Source organism: Protopterus annectens, chromosome 3.part0, assembly GCF_019279795.1.
Source record: "Protopterus annectens isolate FY-2018-M chromosome 3.part0, PAN1.0, whole genome shotgun sequence".
NCBI lineage: Eukaryota > Metazoa > Chordata > Ceratodontiformes > Protopteridae > Protopterus > Protopterus annectens.
Window position 1 is genome coordinate 617,831,630 of NC_056731.1, and position 16,516 is coordinate 617,848,145.

The 16,516-nt window shown below is 41.1% G+C and overlaps 1 protein-coding gene across 4 annotated transcripts in view; it reads right to left on the bottom strand.

Moving 5' to 3' along the window:
* The window catches only part of NOD1 (nucleotide binding oligomerization domain containing 1), an 849,510-nt gene that overhangs the window by 219,744 nt on the left and 613,250 nt on the right, over positions 1-16,516 (bottom strand). For all 4 annotated transcript variants that reach the window (XM_044065019.1, XM_044065017.1, XM_044065018.1 and 1 more), the window contains exon 8: positions 6,686-6,769. In XM_044065019.1, coding sequence (XP_043920954.1) covers positions 6,686-6,769 — 84 coding nt within the window. The remainder of the gene's footprint in view (positions 1-6,685; positions 6,770-16,516) is intronic.

Consider the following 16,516-nt stretch of genomic DNA (forward strand, 5'->3'; position numbering starts at 1 on the left):
TCTAGTACTAGGCCTTCTGGCTTCTAAAATGACATTCATCACAGCTTTACTAAGAGGTGTGGTTTGTATGCCTACATTATCCGCCATGCTGCCAGGTTTAGAGTCCTGAGTTGGCTGTGCAGAATCTGATTATTTTGTTGGGACAGTAGATGAGGTATTTGATGTAAGGTCCAGGCTGGGCATTTGGACAAGTTCCTTAGGATCGGGTACCAGTACTGGTGCGGCCAGTCTGGGACAATCAGAATCATTTTTGGTCTCTCCTGCCTGATCTTTAGGAGTACTTTGGGGAGGAGAGGCAGTGGAGGAAAGGCATATATTGACAGGTTTGTCCAGTTGAAAGATAAGGCGTCCACTTTCCAAGCTTGTCTGTGATAAGTCCTTGTGCAGAATCTTCTTAGTTGATTGTTTTGAGGGGAGGCAAATAGATCTATGTCCGGGCGTCCCCATTCCATTGTTATCATGCTGAAGACATGTGGATCCAGGTGCCACTCATGGGGCTCCATGAGGTTTCTGCTTAGTTCGTCTGCCAGAGTATTTTCTTTTCCTGGCAGGAATTGTGCCTGCAGATGAACTTGGTAAGTCAATGCTGTGTCCCATAAAGTCATGGCTAGCCTGCATAGGGGGTAAGAATGAGTTCCCCCCTGCTTGTTTATGTACCACATGACCATGGTGATGTCTGTCTTTATCAGTAGTTGTCCCGGATGTAGTAGGTCCTTGAAGGCTGTCAGGGCATTTTGAACAGCTAGCATCTCTTTTTGATTGATATGTAGATGCTTTTGGTTTGTGGACCAGGTGCCCTGAATGCCTCTTCCTGCCATGTGTGCTCCCCAGGCATAATCTGATGCATCTGTCATTAGGCTCTGCCTGGCTGGGGGTAGTGTGAATGGCAGTCCCTTGTTTTGGTGACAAGCCTTTGCCCACCATTGAAATTCCTGTTGCAGGCAGGGTATTAGAATAATCATTGTTTCCAGACTGTGGCAATGTTGTGTCCAGACACTTTTTAGGTACCATTGAATTTTCCTCATATGCAGTCTTGCATATGGAATTAGTAAGATGCAGGATGCTATGAAGCCCAAAGCCTGCAGAATTTTTCTTGCAGATAACTGGGCCTTTGTTGCCATTTCCTTGAAATAGGTAGTCAGTTGCATTTGTTTGTCTGGAGTGAGATAAGCCATCTGGGCAGTTGTATTTAAGCTTGCACCCAGGAATATTATCTCTTGAGAGGGTACTAGTTTTTATTTCTTTTTGTTGACTGTGTACCCTAGGCATGTTAAAAGTCTTATCACAAAAGTCAGATGCTGTAGTAGAATGTCCTTGTTCTCTGCTTGTATGAGGCAGTCGTCCAACTAAGGATATATTTGTATTCCTCTTTGTCTGCAGTAAGCAATTACTAGTGCTAGGCACTTTGTGAAGACCCTGGGTGCAGTAGATATGCCAAAGGGCAGTGCAGAGAATTGGTAATGCTTTGAGCCAGCTTTGAATCTGAGGTGTCTTCTGCATGATTGTCTGATTGGGACATGCAGGTATGCCTCTTTTAGGTCTAAAGTCACGAGCCAAGCCTTGCTGCCTAGCATGGGCAGCAGCTGCTGTAAGGTCAACATCTTGAATTTTGGTATATCCGGGAAAGTGTTTAGAATAGATAGGTCCAGTACTGGTCTCCATGCTTTGTCCTTTCTGGGTACCAAGAACAGTCTTGAGTAAAATCCTTGTCCCTGCTCTTGCTGTGGCACTTGTTGAATTGCCCTCAGGTCCATGAGAGCAGCCACTTGTTTCTGAGCCTCTGCCCATTGATTTTTTGGCAGGTCTGGCCAACCGTTTGCTCTTGGCAGGGTATGGAAATGAAACTTGTAGCCTTGTGACACTATGTCTAGAACCCATTTGTCCTGGGTTATAAAGTGTCAATTCTGAGAAAAAAGTGCTAGTTTTTCCCCTAAGGGTGCTGCCAGAAGATAAGTGCTTGGTGCAGGCAGGGGGAAGTCATTGGGACTGTTTCCTGTATGGTTGTGATTTGTCTTCTCCACCTTTGGAGGTAGAGGCACTGCACTGCTTAGACCTGTAGGAACCTTGCGGCTGTGATCTGCCTCTAGGGTGTCTGGATCTGCCCCTTTGAGGTCTGTCTGAGACTGGAAAGAACCAATTCTTTGTAGGCCAGTGTCTGCTAAATCTAGGTGGCTGTACCTGTAATAAATCCTTGACCGTTTGCATAGATTTAGCTTTGTCCTCCATTTTCTTTAACACCTCTTCTGCCTTAACACCAAACAAGGTCTCACGCTGTAAAGGAGCATCTAATAATTTTGTGTTAACATGGTCAAGCAGATTTTGTTCCTTTAACCAAGCATGCCTCCTAATGACAGAACCTGTAACAGCAGTCCTGCAGGAGGCCTCCAGAGAATCAAACCCACACTGCAAAGTATGCTTTCCAACTTGTTCAGCTGCATGCAATAAATCTTGCATTTCTTTGTTTTCTGCACATTCAGAATTAGCCATCATTTTCTGTTTAAGCGGTGTCATGATATAGTGCTGATATTTGAGCATATGAAACTGGCAATTTAAAGCCCTTATAGCCAAAGTAGCAGATATGTAAATCTTTTCTCCCCATCTATCCAGTGCCCTAGAATCCCTGTCAGTGGGGGTGGGGTTTTTTGCAGTAGAAGCCTTGACCCCTTTCGGACCCTGTGAAATAGTTTCTGGGTCAGCAGTAGGGTTTTTGAAAAGGAATTTATGAGAGTCAGGGACTCTGTAGTATCTGTCCGGCTTAACAGGAGCTGGAGGTAAAGAGTCAGGGGTTAGACTAGACTCCAAGAACACATCATCTACAATGTCTAACACAGGTGGAATAGCTAGAGGCCTGTGTTGAGGTAGTAAAAGGAAGTCTCTGAGCCTTTTCTTAGATTCTGAAAAATCTTGGCTCTCCCAGTGGAAATGCTCCCTCATGGTATGCAAGGTTTCCCCAAAAGAGTAGTCCTCAGGTGGAGAAGCTGAAGGAATTGACTCTTCAGCATCAGAAGCCTCATAGGGGGGAAGAGAATATTCCTGATCAGAAGAGGAATCAGAAGAAATGGAAACCTGATCTGAAGATTCATAGTCTGTCTCTCGCCTAGGCCTCTTATCAGGAGGGGGATGGGAACCCCTGATCAAGGTAATTAAGTCTTCGGCCATTTTGAGCATCTGTTTTTTGGGCATGGAGGCCTGTCCTTGTGGCTGGTGAACTTGTTTCTTTGCCTTTAAAGGTGTTTTAGCCTTTGTCTTTGATGTCGGTTTAATATATAATTGTTTGGGTCTGAATACACCCTCAGAAGCTGATGCCTGCTCAGCGGCTCCGGACCCATCTGAGGGAATTATCTCCGAGGCTCCAATACCTTTAGTTTCCTGCGGCCTGGCCGACTCCACGTGGGAGTCGGTTGCGGTCTGCGACTCTAAAGTAGCGGGCCTCAGGGGCTGCGAAAGCGCCTCACAGAGGACCGGCGAACCGGCGACTTGCTTAGGAGAAGCATCCTCTTCGGTTTTGGACCTCGGTTGCCTGTCTTTTTCTTTTCGTTTTTTGTGAACTTTGGTAGTCGGATGGCTATCCGACGACATTGTATAATTAAATCTTTGCACAAAATAGCTTAATGCAAAATCGTACCGACGCTTAATAGTGTGTTGGTTAAATCTAGCACAAAACCGACAACTAGCAAAGTCGTGGTCAGGGCCAAGGCAAGGAATACAATAAGAATGAAAGTCCTTATGAGGTATTTGCTTCCCGCAAGAAATACAATTAAATTTTTCTGACATCGGTCTGGAGCAAGAAAAAAGTTTCCTCAACGGGGTACTTAGCTTTTAATGAAGACTTTGGATCTGAAACTCGAACACGAAAATCTCAGGAGTCGGCCGACCGGCACTTGCGAACTGCTTCTGCTTCGGGCACCGCGCAGCAACAAAGACTAAATAAAATGGCATCGGCTGCATCTTTTATACCCCTGATGACCTGACGTCAGGGAAGAGGCGACAGCAACCGACGCAGGACCCAAGAGTTTGTAATTCAGGCCGACTGAGGGCAACCTGCCAGCAGGATAACCCAAATGTAATGACTGCAACAGTGAAACACGAAGAACATCCTGGAGCCATCATTGGTCACTGCCTCCCTGATGAGAAAGGGGATGGGCTGGAAATGTGTTTATTAATTCCTCTACTGTAAGGAGAATCACATGTCTCTAACTTTTGGAGATACTTAACTGTATAGTTACATCTCAAAGCAGCAAGAACTAAGAGACTATTACCTGTAATGTGTCCAGTTAATTGTTTTAATCCTTTCCAAAAGCATTTTTATGTTTCCTTGCAAGACAGGCTGCTTTAGCTGTGTTGATAACTATTTTTTTAAATAATACAAAAAAATGGTGTACCTGATCATTTAATGTTTTTTTTTTCCCAGTTTTCCTATGCATTCTCTCTTTGTTTAATTGTTTTTAAATGTTTTTTATTAACCAGGAGCAAGTCCATCCTCAAAGTCTTCTATGACTTAATGAGAGAAAAGTATCATATATTGTGGCAGCTGACAGGAGTATACTGGGGTCAGTTTGGCTATAGGTAAGTGGCCAGTCCATGGTTTCTAGGTATGTGTTAAGAAATGATTATTTGGATTTGGAGACAAGTCTGCCTATAATGTAATTTTTTTCTGGGTTTTAAATAACCAGTAGATATAAAGGGGCAGTAGCCAGTTAGGTTATTAGGCAAGACTAATTGGAGGCATGTTTGCTCACTTGTTACTTGTTTGAACAAAGCCAAACCATGTGTAACACAGTTGGGCTGAGCAGGCATTTCCAGTCAAGACACCCTAAAAAGCAAATGGAGAAAGAGAGACAATCCCTGACAAAGAAAAAAGAGAATAAAGATTAATGCAAGCCAAGTGAGTACAGCCCATCTATTGCCAGCAATGTAGCCTGCAATGTTGGGCAATGGATACAGCTAGAAGGATAAGGAGATAATGGTAATTTTTCCCTACACCTCCTGCCCATCCCACTGAGTTACGTCTAGTGTTGACATGACAGTGAGTTATCAGACAATTAAAATGCTGCCCAGCCTGTTCACAGTAACAGTGGAACTTTTTTGGCTACGTGATGCAATTCTGACTCAGGTCTCCTATACACTACTTCCGGAGTTGATAAAAGTTAATTCATGAATTAAGGTATGAAATAAAGGAAGAACTGTTATAAGTGAGGTGTTAAAGCACAAATGTCAGAATGGATTTCAAGTAGGATTATTTCATACAATGCTTCTAAGCAAGCTAGGACAGAAAGTATATACTTGTGTTCTGTGAAATTATTTCACACGTCATCCTGCAGCCTGAGATAAGAGTTAAGCTGCAGTGTGAGCAAAAACCGAATACAAACATTGCATGACTGGACTGAAGTTAGAAACATTGTATAGACAGATGTTAATAAGATTATTATATGTATGATCTTGCTCTGTATGAAATGAAGTTTAGGCACCCCTCCTCTGTAACTCTAGGGCTAACAATACTGCAGGAAAAGCACTGTTCTCCCACTCCAACCTGGAATAATCTCCCTCCTGCTCTGATTTCTGCCCCTACCTCTTCTCGCTTTAAAAACTCACTTAGAACAGACTTAAAAAATAAGTGGCTATGCCCATGTATTACATAGGTCCTCAAATTATTCCACTTGTATACCTCACTTCCTAATATACCTACTGTAATATATAATGCTGATGGAATTTGTATACTTATTCTGTTATTAACCATGTGTAACTATTTGTTCCTGTATATATAGGTCTTGTTATGTCTTCTGCTGTATACTGTATTTTAACATATTGTTTGAAAATTCTCTGTATATGGTATTTTAACATATTGTGTACAATTTTACTTACTGCAGAGCTTTTCTCCCCAGGCCTCCGCTGAAAATGGACCTGTGTCCAGTCGGACCGTCCCGGTCAACAAATGTAAAATAAATAAATATGAAAATTTACTGAACATGGCAATGTAGAAGGTAATTGTTATGAGAAAAGAAACATTGCAGAAGTGTGACAATCTGAAATGTCATGCAGCTGATGAAAAAAAGAGACTACTGCATAACATCACTGTCAACTAAAACAGTATGAATTATGACTGGAGGGTGTTCCAAAAGTACCAGCTAAGCTGAGGAACTGATGTTTTTTTATTTTGATTATGTATTTAGGAGAGCTTCTAGTCTGCCAGGTTAGATTTGCTTTTTGTGAGTCTCAGAATGCTGCTATCCAGTTTAGAAATAAACCTATTGTCACAACATCACTTATGTCAACAAGGATTTTTATTCGAAATGGACTACAGTCAGATCTTTACAGTCTGGTCCTACACGAAAGAAGAGGTTCAGTCTAACAGTGGGTATCAACATATGTAAGTAAAAAAATAAGTCAATGTATAAAAAGACACGCATAGATTTCCTATAGTCCCGAAATTAAGTGAGCAAACAGAATCTTAAAGCATTCTTAGACTTGCTACTTACACAGATAAGCCTATACAAACTAGAGAAAGAAGCAGTCTTTGGTATGACTCACGAGCTGAAGAAAATGCCGTCATAAAGATAGAAGTAGCACATAGTGTGTTTAAGAATTTTTAAAAATACTCGACATACAAATTGAGTTGATTTCTGCTTTTAAATTAAAGAACCTGAATCATTTACAGAAATTAAGAGAATCCATACAGCAAAATTACCTTAAGTTTGTTAAACTTGGATGGTTCCTTAATGCTGTGGCGAATGCCTTTGCTCCTTCATCTCCAATACTGTTACCCCACATTCTGTAAAGAAGAAGAAAAAGCTTTAAGTCTTGCTGGAATCTCGCTTTTCTAGCCAAGACTTGTGATAAGTACTTCAGAAAATTCTAATTGCAGCTGGCATTCTTATATAACAGATGCACCACATTTATGAAATTGTAATTAAAAAAATGTCACCATTATGAAAATGACTGCTTAATCACAAAAAGAAAATTATTTTTAAAGGAGGAAACCACAAATTAAACTTTTGAAGATTTGTGTACTTAGGTTTATAGGTACATACTAAGCATGCAGTTAAGGGAACCACTGAGGACCCTAGCCCAGTTTCTCTATTGCCCCAAGCATTTTTAGATTAAGTGACTTGCTCCAAGTCACACAGTAGACAAAGGAAGGCTGAAGGAGTCAAACCTTGGGCTACAGAAAGCAACTCATTAATAGCTCACAACTTTAATCATCTTTTCTAACAGCCAGTACTCTTAATACAAATGCATACACATATACATATGGTGGATGGGCAGAGACTAAAGGAATCCATTATGCCCGCACAAGGTAGTAGTACAATAGTTTATATTTATTTAGTTACTAACTCACTTATTGTACACATTTGTTAACTGGGTAAGCCCCTCTGGACACAAGTGTCTCTTTTGAAGGGCGACCTGAGAGAACTGTCTGGTTAATGAATTGCTTGCAACCACACAGCAGACAACCAAAAGTGGAAGAAATCAAACTCCATACCCTGGGCTATAGGAAAAAGATCATTAACACCTCAGAGCCTTAATCTGCTGTGCTAACTGCCAGACAAATTTGCCTATATGTTCATGTAGTTCCTTTTAAAAACCTTTTAAGCTGCTTAGCCTGTTCATTTGTTTAGGAAGCACAGTTCACAATAATAGGATCTCTCATTAAAGAGCAACTACACTCAAAGGACAAGTTTTGATCATAACGTGCTTTTTTCCCATTTACTCCAACTTCAAAAAGTGCCAAATTCAAAGAAAGCATGCCTTAAATATCACTACCTCTGTTTATAGTCTATACTTGGCACTACATCCTATCAACATATCATTTTGGCTTTCTGGGAAAATTTGCATTATCTCCTTCTAATATTAGTTACGACATCTACTACATGGTATGAGCATTCTAGAAGAAAGAGACTGATCATCAAGTGAAGTAACAGATGGATGGCACCATCTATCACTTATTTACTTGCTTACTTAAACATGTATGTATCTATTTATTTTAGTGTTTGTTAACTGTAGTGGGACTAATGTGGATCCATTTCATCTACAGCCGAGGAATTATAGAGAAATGAAAAAAGTTACATAGAACAGTAAATAAGCGTCACAGAAAGGTGCAAACTTAAATGTGCGATTCAGCACTACTAATGCAGTACAAACTTTAAAATTAAGATTCAGATAAGAAGACCTGTAACCACAATAAAACGAGGGATCCAGAAGCAAATCCTACAACAGTGGAAGATTACTTACAGCAGTGTTGTACTTTGAGGTGATTTAGTAAATAGATAATAGTAACAGAGTTTAAGGGAGGGCTGTTAGATGAACAGAAAAACTAAATTAGGTCGAGTTCTGTTGCACAAAAAGTCACGTTAGATGATATTACAGGATAAAGGTAGTTTGGTTAGTCTATGATGTTGGAGGCTGTTTGTAACAGTTGCAAATAGTGCTTTTCTATAGAAAAGTTATTAGATTTTCCCTGAATTTACTGTAAGCAGTTACGGATGCTGGTAGGGACTGCAAAACATAACCTTGTTTTTGAAACAGAGAAGGTGTACTGCATTGGTGAGAGTGGACTACTAGGTTTAACCAAAACTGGCAAAGTATGGGAGTGCAGTTGGTACACTACTCTTGGTGGCTAACCTATGGCTAAGGAGATGGGAGGAGCTGCAATAAAGTGTTTTATGGGTAAGGCAAATGACTAACAGAGCCACTAGACAGTGATACAGTGGTGTTCATTTTTAGGTGAAAGCAGGATTAACTGGTGAATCTTGCTGGTCAGAGTTTGATGCTTTCTGAGGTTTTTCATGGGGGCATGGACAAGAAAGGGTACAGCACATACTAGCTGTGGTTGCAGTATGTTTTTGCCTATACATTAGCTCCTACAGGGGCGAGAAACTGTGATATTTTGTGACAACCAAAAAAGGGTATATATTATATAAGCGAATGCACAGAATTGCGAGTGCTATATAATTGACCAACAATTCCCGAAAACCCAAAATGTCGAACACACAGATTACCGTTTTTTTTTCTCAGGGAAAAAAAAAATCGCTGATCTGTTAAAAAAAAAAAAAAACACAAACTAAAGTGGGGGGCACCCCCTACTTAAATATACCAACTCGAGATCGCACCACAGTGGAGAAAATGGCAATGTCCCAAAAACGGCCCAGTGACTTTTTTTCCTAGGAAAAAATCGCTGTTCCTGTGCTTTCTGTATTTTGCCATTTCATGTAATGACGTTCGACTAAGCAGCATTCGTAATTCATTGGGTTCACTAAAATAATAGGGACCCCCAAAAAAGTGGTATTAACTTTGGATTTCAGACTGTTGATGTGTGGTGGCATTTTTAAGCTGGGAATAAGTGCAACAAATGCAACATTTCAAGGATAAGACACACTCTATGGGTTGGCTGTTACAAGATAATACACTGTACACACATGGCAGTTTATGTGGCTTTTGTGACGTGGAAAGATCACTACTTTGGTCATTTAGAAATCGTGTTTGCTGCTCGTCAAGCAATAATTGGTATGGGTTTTAGAAAGCAAGTTGGAGTTTTAGCAGTATTGCATATTACACTTGGTGGAAACATCACATAACACTATTGCATCAGCACAAAGAATGAAATTTGTGGTTTTCAGGCTGACAGGACATTACCTAAAAAAGAAGCTGAAAAGTATAAGGGCTAAGCCAGAACCCTAGGGGATGTTGGCAGTAACTTTTTTTGGAGATGACAAGGAGCTCTTGTACTTCACTGTCCAGGATCTCTTTGAAAGGTAACCTGGAGAAAAAAAAAACTAAGATGAAGGATCTAAAGTTTGAATATACAATAGCATTAAGTAGCAGAAATGTGTTAACAGGGTTGAAGACTTATAAATAAATGAACAGGACACCTCTTAGGTGGCCTTTGTTACCCTTGATAAGTTCATAGGTTCATACTAGGCTATCTGCCCTAGGGCATTTATAAGCCTAGCCAGAGTGTGTTTGGCTTTCACCACCCTTTTTCGAGGTTAGTATACTGTGCCTCTGTCTAACAGTGACACAGAAGTGATACCCGGGGTAAACCTACGATCCCCCATCCATTCATCAAGATTCCTCTTGAAGAGAGTCAGTGAGGGACTCTGCCTAACCTGGACTGGGATTTTATTCCAGAGTGAAGGGAGCCTCTGGGTTATGAATCTGTCCCTCCAGCATGTCCTATTTATTTCAATGCTGAGGTTCAAGTCTCTTGAGCGCGTAGCTCGATGGGATTTGGATTTTCTGAGGTGCAGCATGTCCATTCATTCCGGGTTGGACATGGCTTTATATGTCAGGCACAGATCGCCTCTGAGCAGGCAGTATGCCACTGAGTAGAGCTGGAGTTTCTTTAACCGGGCAGCATATGGCATCTGTTTGAGCCCTTTGATCCTCTTGGTGAGGTACTTTTGGGGTCTTTCCAGTTGCTGCAGGTGTCTGGTAAGGTACAGCCCAAAAGGGGCATTATACTCAATTATGGGCCTGATGAGGGATGAGTAAAGAGGCACAATGACCTCTCCTGATCTAGATGCGAATCCCTTCATGATTAGGTGGGCTACATAAAATGTTTTTCTAACCATTTTGGCCACGTGGTTGTCAAATGAGAGATTGCTATCAACTTGGGTCCCCAGGTCCCTAATTACTTCTTCCAGATTAATGGATTACCACTTATGTGGTAATTTGTGGGCACTTTGTTTTTGCCAAAGGGGATGACTATACACTTTTTGGCGTTTAGCTTGAGGCCATGGCTCTGGCACCAGTTGTCTGTTTCTATGAGGCCCTTTTGGAGGATGCTTGTGTCGGCTGGAGAGTCGATTATGGCTCCCAGTTTGCAGTCATCTGTGAACTTGGTCAGCCACAGTCCTTCCGTGTTGGCCTGTACATCTGAGAAATATATACTGAACAAGAGAGGTCCCAGGACTGAGCCTTGTGGGATGCCACTTGTAACTGGTTTGGAGTCTGACATGGTTCCAGCAATTCTAACCATGTGGGTTCTGTCCTTGAGCCAGTTTGCAACCCATCTAGTGACATAGGGGTTTATATTTAAGCTGGTGAGCTTATCTATAATGCCCGAGTGGGGTATTGTATCGAAGGCTTTTGCGAGGTCCAGGTAGGCTGTGTGGACCACCTTCCCCTCGTCAATGGCCTTGGTGACTGTTTCAAAGAAATCGACCAGGTTTAAGAGGCAGGATCTGCCCTTAACAAAGCCGAACTGGGTAGGATCCAATGTCTGTAGGTCCCCAATATCTTTATTTATAAGGTCCATGATGATCCTTTCCATAGCTTTGCAGACCAAGCTAGTCAGGCTTATGGGGCGATAGTTTCCAGGGTCCGTTGAGGCACCACCTTTGTGGAGAGGGACCACCGTTGCTGTATGCCACTCTTTGGGTACATATCCTGTAGTAAGGCTGAGATTGAACAGTAGTTTTATGTTTGGGTTTAGCTCTTCTTGGAGTTCATGTAGGACGCAGCCCGGGACACTGTCTGGTCCCATTGATGCTGTGTTTTTTGCTTTGGAGAGGGCGGCTCTTACCTGAGCATCTGAGATGTCAGGGGGGCAGCACTCTGCTGGGATAGATATTTGCCCTTTTGGTGGGGAGGGGGGGGGGGAGTTTGCGCTAAACCTGTCAGCTAGGATGTTGGCAATGTCTCTGGGTTCGGTGTATTTTTTGTCATTTTGGACTAATTCTGAGCATATCTGGGAATTCCCACCCAGGTTCCTAACATAACTAAAGAAAGTCTTGTGATTATCCTTAGTGTCTTGTGCAATTTTTCTCTCAAAGCTGGCCTTAGACGATTTTATGAGTGCCCGTAGTTTTTTGCTAATACTGATCAGAGATGCCTTCCCTTTTTGGGATTTTGCTCTATCATGTAGTAGCTTTCTCCTTCTATTGTATAGTTTGTTTATGGCTGGTGTCCAACAGGACGTCTGCCTTTGGAGGATTGGGTCTTGGTTTTATCTGGGATTGCATGATCCATGCATTCCTGAAGGTGTTCATAGAATGCGTTTATAAAGGATTCTGCGGTCTGGGCCGTATTTTCCACAGGCCCAGGGGCTTTGAAGGATTCCACCTCGGTTTTGAGGAGTGTGAAATTTGCTTTAGAGAAGTTTTTCACTGTGGTTTTCTGGGCAGGGGATGGGGTCGGGATGTGAATATCCAGTGAGTCTGGAGCATAGAGTCCCCATGTTGGTGATGATCAGGTCCAGTATGTTTTCCCCTCTTGTGGGAGTGGTAACAAGTTGTTCCATAGCATTTGAGTTTATAAATTCTAGGAACCTTTGGGCTAGGGTGTTGGAGCTAGAGTAATGCTCCCAGTCTATGTTTGGGTAGCTGAAGTCACCCAATATAATGGTGTTTGGAGAGACCTTCACATTTTCCAGTGTTCTCAGGAAGGCCGAGTGGAGTTCCTGGGTTTGGGAGGGTGGTCTGTAGCAGGCTATAAACTGGAAGGCAGTTTTACCCACTGTTAGTTGCACATGGATAGTCTCTGATGCCACCAACCTGGAGGTGTGGGTATCTTTGACGAATATTGATACTCCCCCTCCTTTTGTGGTTCGGTCCAAGTTTTGGGGCCGAAAAGCATGGTATGAGGTATAACCTGGTAGTGCTGGGGTGCTCTCGGGAGCCTTGAACCAGGTTTCTGTTACTGCACAGATATCGATGTTCTCCATGCTAAGGAGAGTTTCGAGTGCATGCATCTTGAGGTTTAGACTTCTGGCGTTGAGTAGCACTACTCTTAGTTTCTTATCCCTTGTGATACCTATGGAGGTGGGTTTGTCTTTTGAGCCTTGCCTAAAAAAGGCACTATGGGGGTAGCAAGAGCCTTTGCTAATAAGTACTGCACTGATAAGTGTGAACAGGGTAGTTTGGATAATTTAGTGTTTAATAAAGCCTTGCTGGTGAGAATAAAGTATACTGTATTAGTAGAAAAGGAGACGAGTTTGTTGTATACTGGCTTTTTGAGTAATCTACCAAGGACAGGCAAGATATAGGTCGGACGCTGGAAATGTTGGATGGGGACAAGAAAAATAGCAACTAATTTAAGGAATACAGATAAAAAAATCATCTAGCTGCAGCACCAGTAACTTTTTGAAATTAGACACAAATTGCAATATCAGTCTTTTATATGTAAGCTGTCAGTCAGAGATAACCAGCTTTAAAGCCTCATCAGAAAAATATAGTCTGGAGCTATAGCCCTGTGCTGAAACAAATGAAACATTAACATTACAAAGCATCCTTAAGTAATATTTAGAATATGACCAATAAAAAAATTGAACAGTAGCACAAAAAAAGAAAAATGAAAGAAAATGAAAAATATAATCCAATACTTGTGCCAAAGCAGTCAAAGAAAGCTTAAAATCAAAGTACTTCTACTATATGGAAACAAAGGCCACATAAATTATTCTGCCTACCTAACATTAATGTTACAGGGAGAAAGTGCATTGCCAGGAAAAGAAGCCCTTCCTTTAAAACAAAATTACATCTGCAGTCCAGTCCCATAAAGCTAAATTTTAGAAAAATATGAGCAGTCAAGAGTTATGCAGAGACATTAGTATTACAGTCAACAAAATAAGACACAATATAATGACAGAAACCTTTTATTTTCTTCTGTTCTCTTCCAGTTTACAGGTGGTGGTGTACTTTAAACCATTCTTTTTTTGCTTCTCTGAGTTTTGCAGTTGTTCCATTCATTTTCCTGACCCACTAGTTTTTATGCTTAGGGCTTCAAAGAGACAGTCACCTCTCATGCCGTATAAACCATAATCACATCCCTCATGTACACACTGAGGTGATAAATAAGTGCAAATTAACTTCACATCCCCTAATGTTCAGCTCCAAGCAGGGAGCAAAACTGTGGTTGATGGAATTTGCGAGTATGTTTATTTCCCATGTAAACAAAAAAACAAACTAGCCCTTCGACAGACTCCCTGCTCTGTGTTCCCTTCTAACCCACAGCTCTTCTCTACACAGGGGTTTGAATGTATGCTAGCCCACCTTTTCATACATAACATTATGGCCTTAATGTTTGATCATAGTAGGAGGGGCTGTAGTCTAAACTCTCTTTCAAAAGCTTGATGGATAAGGACCATCACTCTAACATAGAGTAGGTTTCTATGACAGCCCCTTTCATGAGGGTTCTAGTTCCTCTGTACAATGGAGGATTGCACACAGGTGCTCCTCCACCTAGCAATGAGGAACAAGTAATCAGAAACAGTTATTGATTTAATTAAAGAATGGTAACCCAACAATGACATTTGATGGGAAAGATTCACCACGCTAGACTCCACTGTTATTGTCTGAACAAGGGAAATGTGTGGGAGAAAATGAAGACTCTGTAGCCACTGACACTTCACTGTCAAATAAAGCTCCCTTATTCACAGGTGGGTGAATGAGCAGAAAAAGATGGTAGCTCTCATTTTGTCCAAAAGACTGTGAGGGTTTCTGCCCACTTCAGTTTCCTCACCCATCCACAAAGGTTATGAATTCCAAGGGAAGAAAACCATTAATGAATAAGACTTTTCCTGTGCCACTTGCAGCTAATACAGTAAACTTTCAGTTAACTGGCACCCATGGGGATTGGTAGATGCCGGATAAAAAGAAGTTATGTACTTACCATAATGTTCCATTCTTACAGATGGGTTCAGAGCCGATCCTCGGCTCCAAGTCGGCCTACTACAAAGCTCAAGGTCTTCAGATAGCTGAGGCCAAGTCCCTATCCCAAGATGCACCTAGAGTTACCTCAGATCTTGTTTGCTGCGAAGTCATTCTATCACTCCATAAGAGAAAGCTATAGAAGGGTTGAGCAACCAGGGAGAATCCAGCATCTCGGTCTTTGAAAAACCCAGGAGGGGGTAGGAGGGTAGGAAGAATGAAGGCGAGATGAACAACTCACATGGAACATTATGGTAAGTACATAACTTCTTTATGTGAAGTTTTCTATCTTGCCATTCATTCTTACAGATGGGTAGCGTCCCAAGCACCATCTATCCCGAGTGGCTCACTGGAGTATGTTTTTCAGGACAGTAAACCCAAAGGAGGCCCTGTCCCTGGAGACCCTGTCAACTTTGTAATGAGTGATAAAGGTATGAGGTCTTTACCAAGTGGCTGCTGCAGAAACATTATATATAGGAAGTCTGGCTGAAAAGGCAGGGGATGTAGACACTGCTCTGGTGGAGTGAGCCTTAATTTTATGTTGTAAGAGCATATTAGCAGCTGAATAAGCAGATGTGATACAATCAGATAACCACTTAGACAGAGTTGTTTTAGCCATTGGCATACCTTTCGTGGAAAAAAAAACGACCGTAAAAAGGATCCGATCCAGTACCGGAAACTCGGGCAGAACGGAGAAATTCGTGCTGGTAAATAAAGTCTCCACCAAGTTGTTGCCAACGATTTTAATACACAAAACACTTAAATAGATTACTCCAAGACCATCAAACAGGAAAGAAGTGGTAGAGAATTAGTACAGCTTTAAAAACCACTTCCAAATAGATGAAACAATTAAAAGGTTAAGCGCTTTCATCTGTCAATGACAGATTTCATCAGAACCATGTGATTAACTACATCACCAGTTTAAATAACCAACATTTTGGCGCCAAACATTAATTAATAATTAGCTATTCGTTATTAAACTAGGAAGTTACACTTGGTCATAATATATATCCTCAATTAAATATTACAGATCTTATTCCATTACATAAAATGTATAAAGAATACTGTTGAGAATATCACATTTATCTAGTAGGGAAACTAGCAGCCTCTGTACAGGCTGGAAAGAGCACTAGTTCACCACAGCGAGGGGTAAATGTTTCGATTACCCCTCCCTTTATTGCAGAACGTATTGAACTAAACAGTATGGGAGATATCCCGAATGGACAACCACAGGACTCTAACATCAAAAATACAGCAAAGCCGGCAACAGGGATTGACATTAAAGATATGGGCGAAAATATATTATCTGAAGCCGAATTCACATTTGACTTCAGTTTATTTCATCACAAAGAAGAGTTAGAGAGACTTGGGGCTAGACCAAAAATACGGGACAGAAACAAAACCTATTCCAATGTGACTAAGAAAAATGTGAACAAGGCACACACAGGTACTGTTTTTAAAGACTTTATATCTAGCCCAAATATCTGTAACAAAGTTCCAGGAAAACATGACAAGAATTTACCTAGTTATGATAAAGGAAACAATGACAAGTTTATGCAAGATTTCTTAAATGATGAATATGTGTTTGAATTTGATGGTGAATGTAATTTTAGACAGGAATCCTATGCATTTAATGGATTAACTAATAATATGAAAAACAAAATCAATCTTATGGGTATAAAATTAATACAGTTTAAAAGTGTTAAATTAGACAATGTATACTTAGAGAAATGCATGAATTCTAACATTGTGCCTAAAGGGTTGCGTTTCTTCAAGTTACCTTTAGGGATTGAATATAATAATACAGTAAAACAAGATTTTAATAAATTATTTGATTTGTTTGGCAGTATGTATATGAAAATGTTAATGAAGCA